Source organism: Anas acuta, chromosome 3 (assembly GCF_963932015.1).
Source record: "Anas acuta chromosome 3, bAnaAcu1.1, whole genome shotgun sequence".
Taxonomy (NCBI): Eukaryota; Metazoa; Chordata; class Aves; order Anseriformes; family Anatidae; genus Anas; species Anas acuta.
In genome coordinates, this window is record NC_088981.1 from 118,298,328 (window position 1) to 118,312,738 (window position 14,411).

Below are 14,411 nucleotides of genomic sequence, written 5' to 3' on the forward strand. Positions count from 1 at the left end.
TCGCTCGGGTCTGCAGCTGGCACAGCTCCATGCAAATCATCTCTTGTGGGACTTGGCCATGCCGTGGTTGTCATAAGCACACTGAATCTGTTGAATTTCCTGTTCGGCCCCTATTTAAAGTAGGAGAGCTGCGTTTGGGCTAAATATGCCTGCACTACTGACCTGTAGGACTGCGAGGAGTCTTTGTAGGTGTTGGATGCTGTGCAGCGTTTGCCCTGAGTGACTGACAACATCTTGCTTCACCAAGAGAGGACACAAACGTTTCAGCCTTACTAAAATCTAGCTTTTAGGAAACTCTTGGTCATCATCTTCAGCTGTGAAGGTGTCATAGCAATATATAGCACATTTTTTATTTTTAACTTTCCTTCGCTTCTCCTCCCTGTTCTGTTTGTCCCACGTGCAGTGTGGTTGCAGATGGCTTATTGGTGTCTCTGTAACAATCCGCAGTTTTCATTCTTGTCACTGTGCTTCCCAGCCAGATCTGCTAATGTTTTCATCACTTGTGGGAAGTTAAACCTTTAAAAAGAGAAATACACAAACCAGGTCCTCAGACCGTCTCTGTTCTTAGTGAGAGCGGTACGGTCGCGCTCCCTGCTCTCAGCTGATGACATCTTTTAGCCCAGGAAAATTCTTTTCCTCTCAACACACACCCCACGGTAATTTCCTGATTGTCAGAGCTGTTAAAGCTTTTGCTGGTAGCCACATAGGGCTGCATGAGCCGATGTCTTCAACACTTCCCAGTTCCTTTCCATATCGTGCAGACAGATGCGTAAGGGGATTCCTGCTTCCGAAGCAGCCGGTGGCTCAGACCACAAACACCTCAGCAAGTGCAAAGCGAGCGATTGTCCTTGTGGATGTCCCGTGAATGCTGTCCCTGCCTCTCGTGCCCATCCTCTCCTCGCTGTTGTCGTACCGGTGCATGTAGCAGGTGGGCCATGAAGTGGCAGCGGCAGGAGTTCAGTCTGCCCGCCCGTCTTTTCACTTGCCAAACTTCAATTTGGGGGTTGGTTTCTCTATTTTCAGTGTCTGTCTGGAGAAATGGGAATGTTTTTTTATAGCAGCAAGATATCTTCAGCTGCAGCTGAGAATAAAGCGTAGGAAAATTGATTTTCTGTCCACTTAAAGGCCTCTTTTTGCAAGTGTAATGCATTGCCATGGCAGCGCCTCAGCCCAGGGCTTGAAATTCGACTGTGCAGTTTCTTGCTATAAAAAAAAGAACAGTTTTTTGTTTCCATGACATTACACCTGCTTTTCCAAGCCTCCAAGACACTCAGCTTAGCTGATCTGCGGAGCTGGGCAAGGGCACGGGTCACAGCAGCAGGAGCGGGGAGATCTCGGGGCCAGCAGTGAGACTGGTTCTTACACGCTGTTTGCTCTCCAGGAGAAATTAGTTTGGGTGTGAGCTGGAACTGATGTTCACAATTCTTTCTACATGTGGACCTTTCTGTTCCTGAGCGATTGTTTGCATCTGGAGTGAATCAGGAAGAGGAGTTAATCATGAACAACCGCATGAGGAAGAGCCGAAATAGCTTTATTTTGACGTTTTTGACAGTGGTCTGTAGAAAATGGTCCCTAAATAGCAGAGAAAAAAATAAATTTAATCTTAGCTAAATTTCCTGCTCTCCGGTAGAAAGCCCCAAGCTGGACACGTTGCAAACCCGACTGGATCTGCACCGTGCTGGAGGCTACAAGTGGGACTCCTGCCCCTCAGGACCTCACATTCAAGTCACTTAGGACAAGTGACAGTAAGTAAAAACAGATAAGGGAATACATGGATACAGGTTACGTTCATCTGTACAGCTACACTTTGACCCCTCATTTGGGATTCCAAGCCACGGGTCTGCCAGCCAGCTGTGCTCACCCCATAGCCTGCGCTGGTGTTACCCAAGGCGATCGCGGGGGTTGTCATCCTTCTCCAGTTTCCCCACCTAAAAGTTACTTGGAGAATTCCTGAATCGCCCAAATCAGCCGTGTGGGGTTTCACCGACCAAGAAAAAAGGTACTTCACAGGGTGAAGATGAGGAAGCTTCAGTGCAGTGAGTAATTTATGGTTCTTCAAAGCGTTGGATGCTTGTGGTAGCGCCACCTCAGCAGCGCCACTGTCACAGCCCAGGCGTGGCTGCTTGTTGCTCTGGTGTGTCCATGAAACACAAAGAAATGAAACAATTCCCTCCTGGCCCTTGCACCATCCTTAGAGGCTCGTTCTCAGGCTCGTGTGTCTTCAGAGCTCCCTGTGGTTCAGCGGGTCAGGCGGTACCTCCCTGAGCAGGGTACGGGATTTTAAAGCTGCTTATTTTCTGCTCTTGGAATGCGTCTTGACAGAGACAGGCTGCAGCAGAAATGATCAAAGAGACCTGAGAGTTAATGAATTAATTGTGTACGATGTTCCTGAGGAAGAGGGTAGCCGTGCTGGCCCCCCTCTGCACTCACACGGCGGCGATGTGCAGCGCACGAAGCCGGAGGGGAGTTCAGAGAAACGCGACCACATCTTCCCTTCTTCAGACGCCTACGTCTGCTTCCTACACGGCTCACGTTTGGCCACCTCTGATCTGCTCTGCGTTTGAGTCAGCAACCTAGAAACGTGCTCTGGTGTCCCGTAACACAGCACCTGAAGCTCACGGTCCCGTTACGTCGGCCTCCAAGCAGCTGCTGCAGAGATGCTCAGGGCCAGCAGAGCTCTCAGAAGACTTCCTCCCCTGCCTCTGGGCCCTGTGCTCTCTTCCTTAGCCCTGGGTAGGGGTGGGCACTCGTGGGGACCCCACCGGGAGCCAGTACGCCTCGGTAGCCCTCCAGCAACAAAGCAGTGCCCAGAAGGCTGGAGCCCTGTGCCTGAGCAGCTCACGGAGGGGACTGGTGGAGGCATCAGACCTCATGTGTGTGGATGTCGGCTTCTTCAGAGACTCCTCACAGACTTATTGAGCTATGGAGCAAGTGGATTCTCTTAAAAGCAGACTGTTATTAAAAACATAACCATACCAATGATGGCAGCCGACACAAGTTCCTTTTTCAGCTCCCCCTGGAAGCCATGCGGGAAAGCTCTGGGTTCTGGTAAGCTGCTCGGGGCCCTGGTACTGCCCCCAGACCTGCCTGGCAGCGAGTGCCACCAGTGCCCTGTGTGTGCTACAGTTTCTGCTGTATTTTTTTAAAGCTGCCCATTCCTGGGCATCAGGTGACTGCCCTGCACAGGTACGTGCTTTAATACAGGCAAGTGGGTTTCTGTGTTTTCCCGTGATGTTAGTCGGCTGTCACTGAGCCGAACTGGTGAGCTGCGTGGCAAGGTGAATAAATATTTCAGGGCAGGAAGGTGCTGCGTGTGTGCTCCTTCGTGTTTCCCAGCAGGTCTGCCTCAGTTTCTGCTTCCACAGTGCCTTGCCAGTGCTGTCCCACTCCTCCGAATATTCCTCCTAAAGGACTCAGAAGTTGAGGAATAACCTATCTGAACGACACTTTCTCTTTGGTTGCTGCACCTTGACCAAGATCCAGAGAATGAGAATACCTGCAAAGAACAACAAGGGCCATTTCAGAGGGTCCTCGGGGCAGGCCCTGCGTTCACATTGAGCAACAGCAGGATACTGGGAAAGAGAACAGTTGTTTGGGGTCAGCCACATCACAACTGTCCGCTTTAGGAGTTGAATATCAGTGCTAGAAGCTTTTCTGCTGTGAGAGAGTAACATGATGGCCTTTTTCAAAATAAATCTGCTGACGTGCTTAGGTGACAATTGTCCTGTCTTCCCTCGTTTTAGTTTTATGAGCCTCGTGTGTTCATGTCTCAATGTCCCTACCTGACGTTTAGTGAGAACACCAAACCTGCAGGTGAAATTCCCTGCAGGGTGGGCTCCAGGCTGCAGTAGTTACTGTGCTTAGTGAAACCACAAATCCGTGTGACACCGAGAGGAAAGCCATAGGACCGTGCAGACGTTGGTTTGCCAAGCCCCATTTGCTCTGGGGCTGGTGAAGGTGTGGGGCTGGCTGCCCCGCTGGGCCGTGCTCACGGCTGAGTGGCGTTCCCCTGCCAGCCAGAAACGGGGCCAGCAGCACCAAGGCCTGCCTCAGCAGCATGTGCCATTCCCAAACAGGCTGCCCTGCCTTTCTGCTGCTGTGTGGGATCGAGAAGGGGCCGGCTGGGTTCTGGCAGCCCCGTGCCAGCCCCGTGCCCGCTGAGGCCCTGGAACTGGCCTCAGGAGGCGCCGAGCCGCGCTAGGCCTCGTGCTTCCTCCTCCCTCTTAGGTTATCACATGAAGTGACAGGATTTGAGAACAAGTCCTATGAGGAGTGGCTGAGGGAGCTGGGCTTGTTCAGCCTGGAGAAAAGGAGGCTCAGGGGCGACCTTATCGCTCTCTACAGATACCTCAAAGGAGGCTGTAGCGAGGTGGGGGTTGACCTGTTCTCCCACGTGCCTGGTGACAGGACGAGGGGGAATGGGCTTAAGTTGCGCCAGGGGAGTTTTAGGTTAGATGTTCGGAAGAACTTCTTTACTGAAAGGATTGTTAGACACTGGAACGGGCTGCCCAGGGAGGTGGTGGAGTCACCATCCCTGGAAGTCTTTAAAAGACGTTGAGATGTAGAGCTTAGTGATATGGTTTAGTGGGGACTGTTAGCGTTAGGTTAGAGGTTGGACTCAAAGATCTTGAGGTCTCTTCCAACCTAGAAATTCTGTGATTCTGTGATTTCTTCCATGCTCTCTCCTCGCTCTTCGTTTCAAGGCCATCAGTAGCCACCAGTGTCAGCTGTGTTCATGTGCAGACATCGCCGCCGTGTGCGGATTTGGGCCACACAGCGCTGTGAAGGCGCCCGCCAGCCTTCCTGGTGACTCCTCGTCAGCACTGCTCCTCTTCTCAGGCTCTGCTGGTCTTAACGTGGAGCATTACAGGTGTCTTTTATAGATTTTGGATGGCTCTTCTCTCCTTGGGGCAACCTGCAGGTGCCTGTGTGCTGTCAGCAGGAAGTACAAAGCTGCAGCACCTGCATTTTCTGCATCAGGAAGCCTGGGCAGGATGGGCTGCTACAGTCAGGTCTTGGTTTTACACATACCGGCCTGGACCTGAGTGATTCCATTTCTGCTTTCCAGGCTCTAGAAGGAGAGGAGCTAAGGGGTACTGCTGAGTTATTTGAGCTTTAGAGGTGTTTTTTTAGGAAGAGGGCAGTGCTTGTGGCATGGAAACGAGTAAGAAGAAAACGCTGAAATCTTTCCGCTGATGTACCACATGCTCCTTGAGAGTGTAGCGTGTTCAGACTGCAGGAAAAATGCAGCTGGACAGAACTGTAGTGCTGGCAAAACACAACCCTATCCTCTCGGTGAGATCGGAGAGCAGCAGCAGCCCAGCTCAGCTGCCAAGTGGCTCCCAGTGAGCGCTGGATATTTGTCAGCCATGGCAGTGACAGCCCCTGTCGAATACCTGGGCTGCCAAAGTGCATGGCGTGAATAATTCCCATTTAGCAGTCACCCTTACAAGTCCTCACTTTTTCCTAAAGGCACACGTGCTATAATACTAAAAAAAAACAGTTCGGAACAACTTGCTGGTGTTGGCTGGTGTCTGCTGAGTGTCATTTTTTAACATGTATGTAAAACAACTACCTGACACTCCAACAGATGAAAAAATGCTGTTTGGATCAGCAAAATATCTCTAAATTCAGAGCATTTTGGTGATCATGATTTTATTTTACAAACATGCAGGGAGTGACATGGTCTGCCTCTGTCATCGCCGTGCATCCTCCAGGAAACGTGGTAACGCTTAACTTTCAGAATTGGTAGGAATAGAGATTGCCTTTTTTTTTTTTTTAACCGTTTCTTTTAATTTAACTTGTTTTATATTGGGGAGGGGGCTTCTCATTCTCTTGTACATGCCGTCTGCAGCAGGGCCCCAGTCTGGAGCTGGTGTTCCTAGATGCGCTGCGTGCTCTGAATAATGAAGGTGGTCCCGTGCCCTCCCTGTGCCCCGAGGCTGAAACCAGAACTACTTCTGTGTCATTTAGGCAAGCCTGGGGTTTGCTTAGCTGGGAGATCTCCGTAGTTGATAAGGCTTTGTGACAGCGATGTTATCTGGCACTTCGATAGCGCTGATGGGTGATGTTCTGTCCCGGAGAGCACCGCTGCCCAGCGGGGCCCCGAAGAGCACATCAGTGACCTGTCCCTCTGACACGAGGCCTCGAGTGTTTGATGTGGGAATAGGAATGTGCAATCCGTGTCACAGCACTCGAAGTTTTAACTTCACCCAGGGCACAGCGCAGGAGCGGGAGTTCCGGAAAGTTGCAGTTGGGTGATATTTTTGGTCATTTCTCCCTCCTTAATTTTAGCAAGGAGCAGTTGTGTGGTGGAGAGCTTTTCTAAAATGTCGTCTCGCTTGTAGGTTTGGTCTTGTTTTGTTATGAACTCAAGCTGGAGTTCCCGTTCTTGCTCTGACAAACTGCATACCTGTAAAATAAAGGCGGCGCTGGGCGAACAGGAGACGTTTCTGTGCTTCTCAAAACGTGTTTCAATGACTTTCACTGGGAGTTTTTCATGTAATACATCTGGATCCCATTAGCTGTTTAAAATTGGGTTATTTTAAGCTTGTGACTGCACATAGTTGAAAGGGGGGGAGTATTGTATTTTTAGTTCAGCCTGACTGTACTTTCTTTCCAAATGAGTAAAGTTCAGCCTTTTCTTTCTGAATGTGTAGCTTTCAAGGCAGAAAACCGCGTGCAAATGCACGCAGCCCCTTGAGCAGGAACTCTGGATCTACTATTTTAATTCTTTTCACGTTATACTCTCCCAAGCCCAAACAAAAGCAGAGACAAAGCCCCAGTAGAGTCCCTGCGTCCGAGCTGCAGCCAGGAAGCAGAGGTGAGTCCCTCGTCCGTGCGCCCACGTGGCGCTCCCCGAGTCCTGCAGCAAGGAGAGCAGGCGTAGGGCCGGTGCTGCTAGGGCTGCTTCTCCTACTGAGCCTGGACCACGCTGCATTTGGGTCCTGTTAAAGGTGGGATAAGTGTCTCGTGCCTGCAGACCATCCAGAAGAGTTCTTCTTCTGTGCCAAGTAGCAAACCAAATTTACCCTGGCAGCAGGTTACAGATTTCAGGTTCCTGGTGGGTGGAGTGGGGTTGGAGTTGATCTTTAAGGTCCCTTCCAGCCCAAGCCATTCTGTGGTGCTCTGAATGGGTTACCGGGCTGTGTGACCCGTTCCTAAGGCATTGGTTTCTGTGGTGCAGGTAGGCAGAGCAGTTATCCAGCAGAAGGCTCTCTGTTTTTTATCCAGAGTTTTTATCCGATGCTCTGAGTTTAAATTTAGCAGAACGGTTTCACTGCTCCAAAATAGTTTGATCCCACTTACCAAAGATGAGAGTTTCTTTTACGGGATGGTATATTTGAAACGATAATTAGCTCTGATCTTTAAAAGCTGGAGGATGAGACACCCAGTGAAGGGTCAGGAGGTGGCACCCCTGCTTTCATCACGGAGCCCGTTGTGGTATCAAGATACAGGGTCCTTGCACTCATTTTGCACTAGGAATACTTGGCTGGATTTGTTTTCATTGTCTTCCTAGCTCATGTAAAAAACTCTTGGTTGGGATCAAAGTTTATCAATCTGTTAGATCTTTCTTTCTTCTGAACTGAGAGTATTTTACCTCTCAAACTCTTCCAGCAACTGCAGTTTTTCCTTTATTTCCAGTGCATTTGTAGTAGTTTTGCTTCCTTTTGTGCTGTTAAATGGTTTGCACTTAAGGTATCCATGTGCCAAAATTTGGTAAAGTGAACACCCGAGGCTGACCTTGAGCTGACTGCTCTAAGAATAATTTTCTTCTGGAGTCACTGAAATAAAACTGCTGTATGATGCAAGGTCATTCTTCAGGCTCGCTTTCTTCAGCAGTTCCCACTGCTCTCTTCTGAGGCAGGCAGCCGGTCATTTCTGCAACATCAGTTTAAGAAAATCTTACTCTTGATCCTGATTTTGGAATTACCCGAGTGCCTGCCAAAAAAGCGTGACTTCTGCCATCACCCCCAGTGTGACCGTGCAAGCTCTCCCTCTGCGTTTCTGGTCCCTCCTCTCCAGCTCAGTGCTCCTCCAGGTGGTTTCCTGCATTGGTTAAGCCGCCGTGCTCTCAGCAGCCCATTTCTGCAGCAACAGGGGAGGGTGAGGCAATAAATCAAACAGTAAATTAGTGGCTGAACGAGCTAAGGTCCGTATAGCTGAGTTCCAGAAATACTGAGCTTAAAGGCACGTTGCGGTCAGGCACTTCATCTGCTCACACAAAACAGAATCGGCCGCATCCACGTGTTTTCTCATTGTTTATCTGGTGCTGTTTGTGAAGGACAAACATTAGCTGCAGTATTGCTGTTAAGTGTTCCTTTAAGCCAGTGAGCAGATGTATGCGGTAGGATTTCCATCCCAAACCATTCCATGGTTCTGTGATCCTGTTATTTCAAACGGGCAAGTATCCCTCTAACTTCACACCCTAGAGTAACCAGACTAAGATGAGATGTCCAAGAAAAAGGAAAAGAAAAAAAAAAAGGTAAAAATAATTCAGGCATCTCCACCTTTCCCTATTTTTCAGTAGTGAGCCAGTGCCTTCCTTCTGCACGGGGGCTCAAGCAGAGGACCTTAGTGATGTCTGAACAGGGCTCTACAAAGCAACGACATGAGGCAGCATCTTGATGAATCCATACCTGTCCTGCTGTTTATGTTAGGAGGGACTGGCCTTCGTTTACATCCCGAAATTTGCAGTATTTTACTGCAGTTTTTCCAAGAGGATTAATTATCTGTTTTCTTCCTCAATAAATTGCTATTAAATAAATCTTACTCTATCTCCCCATTGCTGTTAGCAGTTTGTAAACATATGGAAGAGAATAGACTGACTGAAACTTTAGGGTTTGCAAACCTTAAAGGAACCTGATACCTTGTAAAATGTCATCGGGTTTTGCCAGAGTGAAAATTTGTCCCTTAACACAATTAAATTTCTATTGCAATGCAGTTTCTCAGAAGAAATACTTTTGTGTCAACTACATTAAGAAGACTGAAGTGTAAGGGAGCCTCTGTCCCACGTTTTGCAGCCGTAATTGACTGCAGATGTACCTTCTGCAGCGTTTTTTTCTAGCAGCTGGGACACGGGACTACACTGGGTCCATTCTTAGTTTATCTAAAATTGGGTTTCGTGAGCTTTGGCTGACACATGTTCCACTTCGTCTCATCTACTTTAATCTACGAGAGCTGTTAAAATTTCACCTGGCACTCCCCTGTCCCAGCCAAACCACCAGCGGGAAGTAATAAACCCTTGTGAACGAAGCAGCTGGCTCAGAACTTGGGGCTGAGCGTGCGGAGCTGTTAGTGCTGGAGCTGTCCTGGCTCTGCGTGCTTAGGTTTAACTGCTTCTCCAGGCCAGCACTCTTGGATATTTGAGGGTTTTTTGGCACTGCCCTTCAGCCGTGTTTCTGTCCTTGTCTCCTGTTATCCGGGTGACATCTCCATCCTCTTTGGGACAGGTTGTGTTCACTGTTTCTAATGCACAAAATCGACTACAACTCTTTTCTGCCAGGTGCTGTCCCACAGTCTTCCCTAATCTTCAGCTGATGAAGGACAAGCTGTGCAAAGCAGCTCACCGAGTGTTTTAAATGGGTGTCTTGCAGGGTTCAGTGCTTTCCCAGGTGCTGCTTTCCGTTCTGCAATTAGTTCTGCAGCTTCCCCCCCCAGAAGTGCTCTTAGGATTTAAGGGCATCGAGAGGCATCAGCTCAGCTCCGCATATTTTTCCAATTAAGACAGCTTGAAGTGAAGAGAGAGCGCTCTTCACTTAAGTCCTTTTTAAATCTAAAGGAAACAAGCTCAGCTTGTCGAGCCCTGTCCTCGGGGGAGTCAGAGCATTTCTCTGTACGTGCACGTCCTTGCGTTACACCTCCACTTGGCTGCATGCTGAGTTCTTAAGAGGCTGTAAACTTTCTGAGAGCTTCGGGCCCAAGGGCCCAGGGGTGTATTCTGCCGGGTTTATCCCCTCGTCCACCCCCCTTCGCTTTGGGGCCCGCAGCTGAGCTCAGGCAGCTGTGACTCGCTCGGCTTTGCCGAGTTCTCCTCTTTGTTCCCCCGAATCTGCCGTGGTCGCAGCTGTCGGCCGGAGCTCGGCGCCCGTGGTAGCACCCGGGGCGTTCAGAGGATGCGCAGAACCTCAGAGCACAGCTTTTTGGGTCAGCTCCAGGGGTGAGTCCTCCTCCCAGGCGGGGATCGCAGCCCGCACCACCACCGCTGGCTTCGGCAGGTCGCTTTCGTGGTTACAAAGCAGCGTGAAAATTAAAACGTGAACAGGACACGAGACCGGGGAAAAGGAGCCCGCTTGGCTTCGTGCGTCTGCTCCGCGCAGAACCTCAGGTTTCTGCAGGGACAGGCTTCAGAGAGGATGTGGTTTCTGTTCCATTCACGTGTCTCAGAACCAGCAGCAGCCAGCCAGTTTCGGTGCACGGGGTGCAAATGTTGAGCGGCACTTGGGTTTTCTTTGTGTGTAACAGCGACAAACGCTGGTGGTCTGGGAAATGGGAACTGGGATTTGGGAGCTGGGAGCTGGAAATGGGAACTGGGAGCCAGGAGTTGGGAGCTGGGATTTGGGAGCTGCCCACGGACATGAAGCTGCATCACTTGGTTCATGCTCCAGTCCTGGCCCTTCCTGCAGAGTAACAGCAAATCTCAGTGTTCTTGGGTTTTTTCATGTCCTCAACCATTTTCTTTACTTTCCTGAAGCCTGTCAAACTCTGTAATATTTTTTTTTGATGTTATGTGATCAGCAATACAGCACGCAGGTGAGACAGCCAGCATAAACAGCAGTGAGACCTGCAGACACTGCATCTCTCCATCCTTACTCGTTGCATCACCTTGCAACCCATTTTCAAATACCTGTCAGCCATCTCTCCTGAGCTGACAGGGTTAATTTGGATTACTACAGGTTCTTTGTGGAGCTTGTTTGTTTTCCTCCGAAAATGTACTTGCTTGCAGTCTACCCCTCAGCACTGAAATGCGCCCTGCTCAGCACGTGACCTTGCAGAACATTTGTTAATTCCTTGCCTGATTAACATTGGACTCCGTTTTTTCCTTCTATCCAGCATCAGAGTAAGGCCAGTTCTGTGTTTTTTAAACAAGTGCCAAACAATTTTTAGAAACCTTTTTCAGGGGGCGTGTTGAACATCTCTGGAAGTCTGAGAGACTCTCGGCAACAACCTCGCTTTTTTCCCCATTCCTCCTTATTGATGCATTAAAAGAATTCCTGCGAGTTTATGTTCTCATGAACTCTCTCCAGGTGTTACCAGGCTGTGGTCTTTCCAACACCTTTTTTTTTTTCTTCTTGAACTCTGATTTCAACCAGACTGAGAGACAAATGCGAGTTCACAAAGGCAGTAGAGGCAGCGCGTCTCTGGAACTTTCTGCTGTTTTAAAGTACAGATATAACCTTTGCTTTCCAGGGCTCAGCTTTTTTTTTTTTCTTTCCCCTATTTAAGTGGTAATTACGCTTGCTGTTCAGCTGTGTCACCTTTATTATATACACCTATCCACCTGGATATGGCAATCTCATCAGTGACTTAAATTACTGTTTTTTTACTATGTGTGATGGCCTGGGAGTTATTTTTAATGGCATTTCAGCCTGATACAGCCTCATCTCCATTGCATGTGCCTTCTAGGAAGCTTGCTGGTGACGTTTCGTTCCCATGCCACACATGCGAATTTTGCTTTGTATAATTTGCTGTTACTAATTCCGTGCCTTTTATTGAAATTGCTCTCTGGTGTTTGCAGAACCACAGCACACCTTTCGTTAACGAAGAGCTGTTTTTATTATCTCTCACCTCCTTTCTGCTAGGAAGGGATCCTAGTTTAGCCTCATGCAGGCTGCATCTGATTGCTTCAGGAAGCAGTAGGTCAAGCAGTTAACGGGGAGCTATTCGTTATCCCTTATGATTGGGGTCACACTTGTCTCTGGGATCAGACATTCTTTTGCACTTAGTTTTTTTCCTTGATCTTCCAGCTGGCGTGATGATCTGTGCTAATTTATGTGTAGATACACATACAGACCCCGAATTTGCTAACTTACGCTGCTTTTTTAACCTGCTGCTCCCACACCCCGTCAGTCTCACGGCTTTGGGGTTCATTACAGCTGTTATCTCACTGATGTTCTTGGTGACACGGGTGACAGCAAGCTTTAGGACTTCACATGGCGAGGAACAGATTTATTTCCACTCTCTAGGCTTGTTCAGTGAGCTTATTTGTTCATGTACTGGCATATCCAGTATATTCCCATATTTCTTTCTTAAGAAGGAGCGAGTGATAGTCACGTTCCACTTTGTTTCTGTGTCATTTATCTTCCCACTCTTACAGTAGTGGAGTTAATCTGGTCAGAAATGCCACCAGGCAGGCAGGTACCCGACCACGGGTCATTCCGGATGAAGATAACCATTATCTGTGTCTGTATTTTTATTTGGACTTCAGGTAGCTAAACCTGTGTGAGGCTGAAGCCTTTTCAGGCTGCAGTGTTGTTTGATTGCATGATTAAAATCATGAAAAAGAAATGGACGAGAGGCGAAAGGTCTGAAGTCAGCCGTAGGAATTGCTGTTGGCTTTCCGAGGAAAACAGCTGCCTTGTGGATACAGGGCTAGGAAACAGAAATGATTCTTCTCTTACACAAGTCACACTTGCTAGAGGTGCAATTTTCATGAGCCTCGTGAGATGGTCTGAAATGGTGAGGACTGGCTAATGTGCTGCAGGCAAACGTATAAAGGTTGGGCTGTCCGGTGTGCTCATACGTATTTTTTTCTTGCAGTGTCATCTAGGCTGTCACAGACGTCCTCCCCCCAGTCCAGCTGCCCGTCACCTTCCATCCAAACAGGCAAAGTCATCTCCTCGTCCCAGAAGCACAGCAAGAAGGCACTCAAACAGGTAAGCAGCACGGTCTGGAACCTAGTTTAGGGATTGTTGCAGTAATTTTATTTCTCTGGTAAATCATCTGAGTGGAACTGCACTCTGCGAGGAAGTAAGTCAGGATTTCCTGCCTGTCTCATAGTAAACAGGGCTTTGTTAAAACATCCCTCTCTCCTAAAGGAGATTGAAAGTACTGTGCTGTTTAGTGCTTTGCCTTTTCCCTAAAAAAGCAGCTGGAAATTTTGTTATTTTAGATAATGGATAGAAGACGTTGTTTATTTTCACCCAACCTTTTGTTGAGTGTCCTTAGCTTTCGACAGCCTGTTTTAGAAAATGGAACAGCTTTTTGAGAAAAGAATTAAGTCCTCTGACTTCATCCCCTAATTAGGGGCGTACTTCCCCTTCCAAGGAATTCTGTGGGCAAAGTGTGCATTTATTGAGGGATGAAGGGGAAGGATTGCACACTGACTTTGCACTGCACTTCTGCTGGGCATTGGGAGAGAAAGAGGAGGACTGGTTATTTTCCACGCTTGGGGAATGACTGTTCTGTAGGTAGTGTTTATTGCAGGCACTCAGGATGGAACGGGTAAGTGTTTGTACCTCAAATGATCTGTTTCTTTTAATGAAAAATGCAAGATGAATTAGTCCCCTGAGTTCCTTGTTTGCAGGTGTTTCCCCAGCTGCATGGTTTAGTTTTCCATGAGCCTTAGAAAGGAAATGCTTTAACAGGGTTAGATTTACTCCTCAGTTGAGTAAAATCTGTAAGGAGTTATGAATCAAGCTGCAGAGGAGGTGCTAGTCGAGGGATTACGGAAGCTTGTCACAGACTGATGAAATCAGGATGTGTTCCGGAGAGGATTTACCTCTACCAGCCCAGCCTGCTTTCTTGAATTTGCCAGCTGGGAAACAACGCTCAGAGTGGTATTCAGCTGTCAGAGATGCCTGCGGTGTTTGGAAAAGGATTTGCAGTGAGAGAGAAGGATCTAATTAGGGCATATTGTTGAGGAGAATATTACATGACAAGATAAGGAAACTGAATAAACTGGAGCTTTGTTTCCAGCGAGTTAGGCTGATGTCAAAATGAGATGCCTGCTTAAGGGAATCTTCTCTCTTTCATTTTCCACTTTGCTGTTTCTCAGCAGAGGCAGCAATGTTACTATGGCATCGCTTGCTGCTGTTAGGTGAATTAAAGGCGTGAGATTGTGTTGTCACTTCAGGCAGATTTTCTGAAGTTAAGTCAAGCTTCTACTTTCATTTGAATCCTCAGAATGTTGCTTCTCACTGATTCAGCGTGATATCAGCTATACTCTTGGCCATCCCTTCCTCATCCCTCTTTAAGCCTGGCTGGCTGTCATTTGTCTCCAACATCCACAAAGTCCTTTCTCTTTTAAGAGAGTGATCAAACTCATGTAGGGTTTGTTATAAACAGTCCTTTTCCCACTGTTGTTTCAGCAGTTCCTCTTCATTTTCCCTGTTCTGTGGGCCCCTATTTCCAAACTCCATCTACTCCATCTCCTTTTCTTCTCTCCTCCCAGCCTGACATTACATGACATG

At 48.3% G+C, this 14,411-nt stretch overlaps 1 protein-coding gene across 3 annotated transcripts in view; it reads left to right on the forward strand.

Moving 5' to 3' along the window:
- ASXL2 (ASXL transcriptional regulator 2) overlaps positions 1-14,411 on the forward strand; it is a 100,819-nt gene that overhangs the window by 54,405 nt on the left and 32,003 nt on the right. For all 3 annotated transcript variants that reach the window (XM_068679109.1, XM_068679110.1, XM_068679111.1), the window contains one exon: positions 12,760-12,875. In XM_068679109.1, the coding sequence (XP_068535210.1) occupies positions 12,760-12,875 (116 nt within the window). The remainder of the gene's footprint in view (positions 1-12,759; positions 12,876-14,411) is intronic.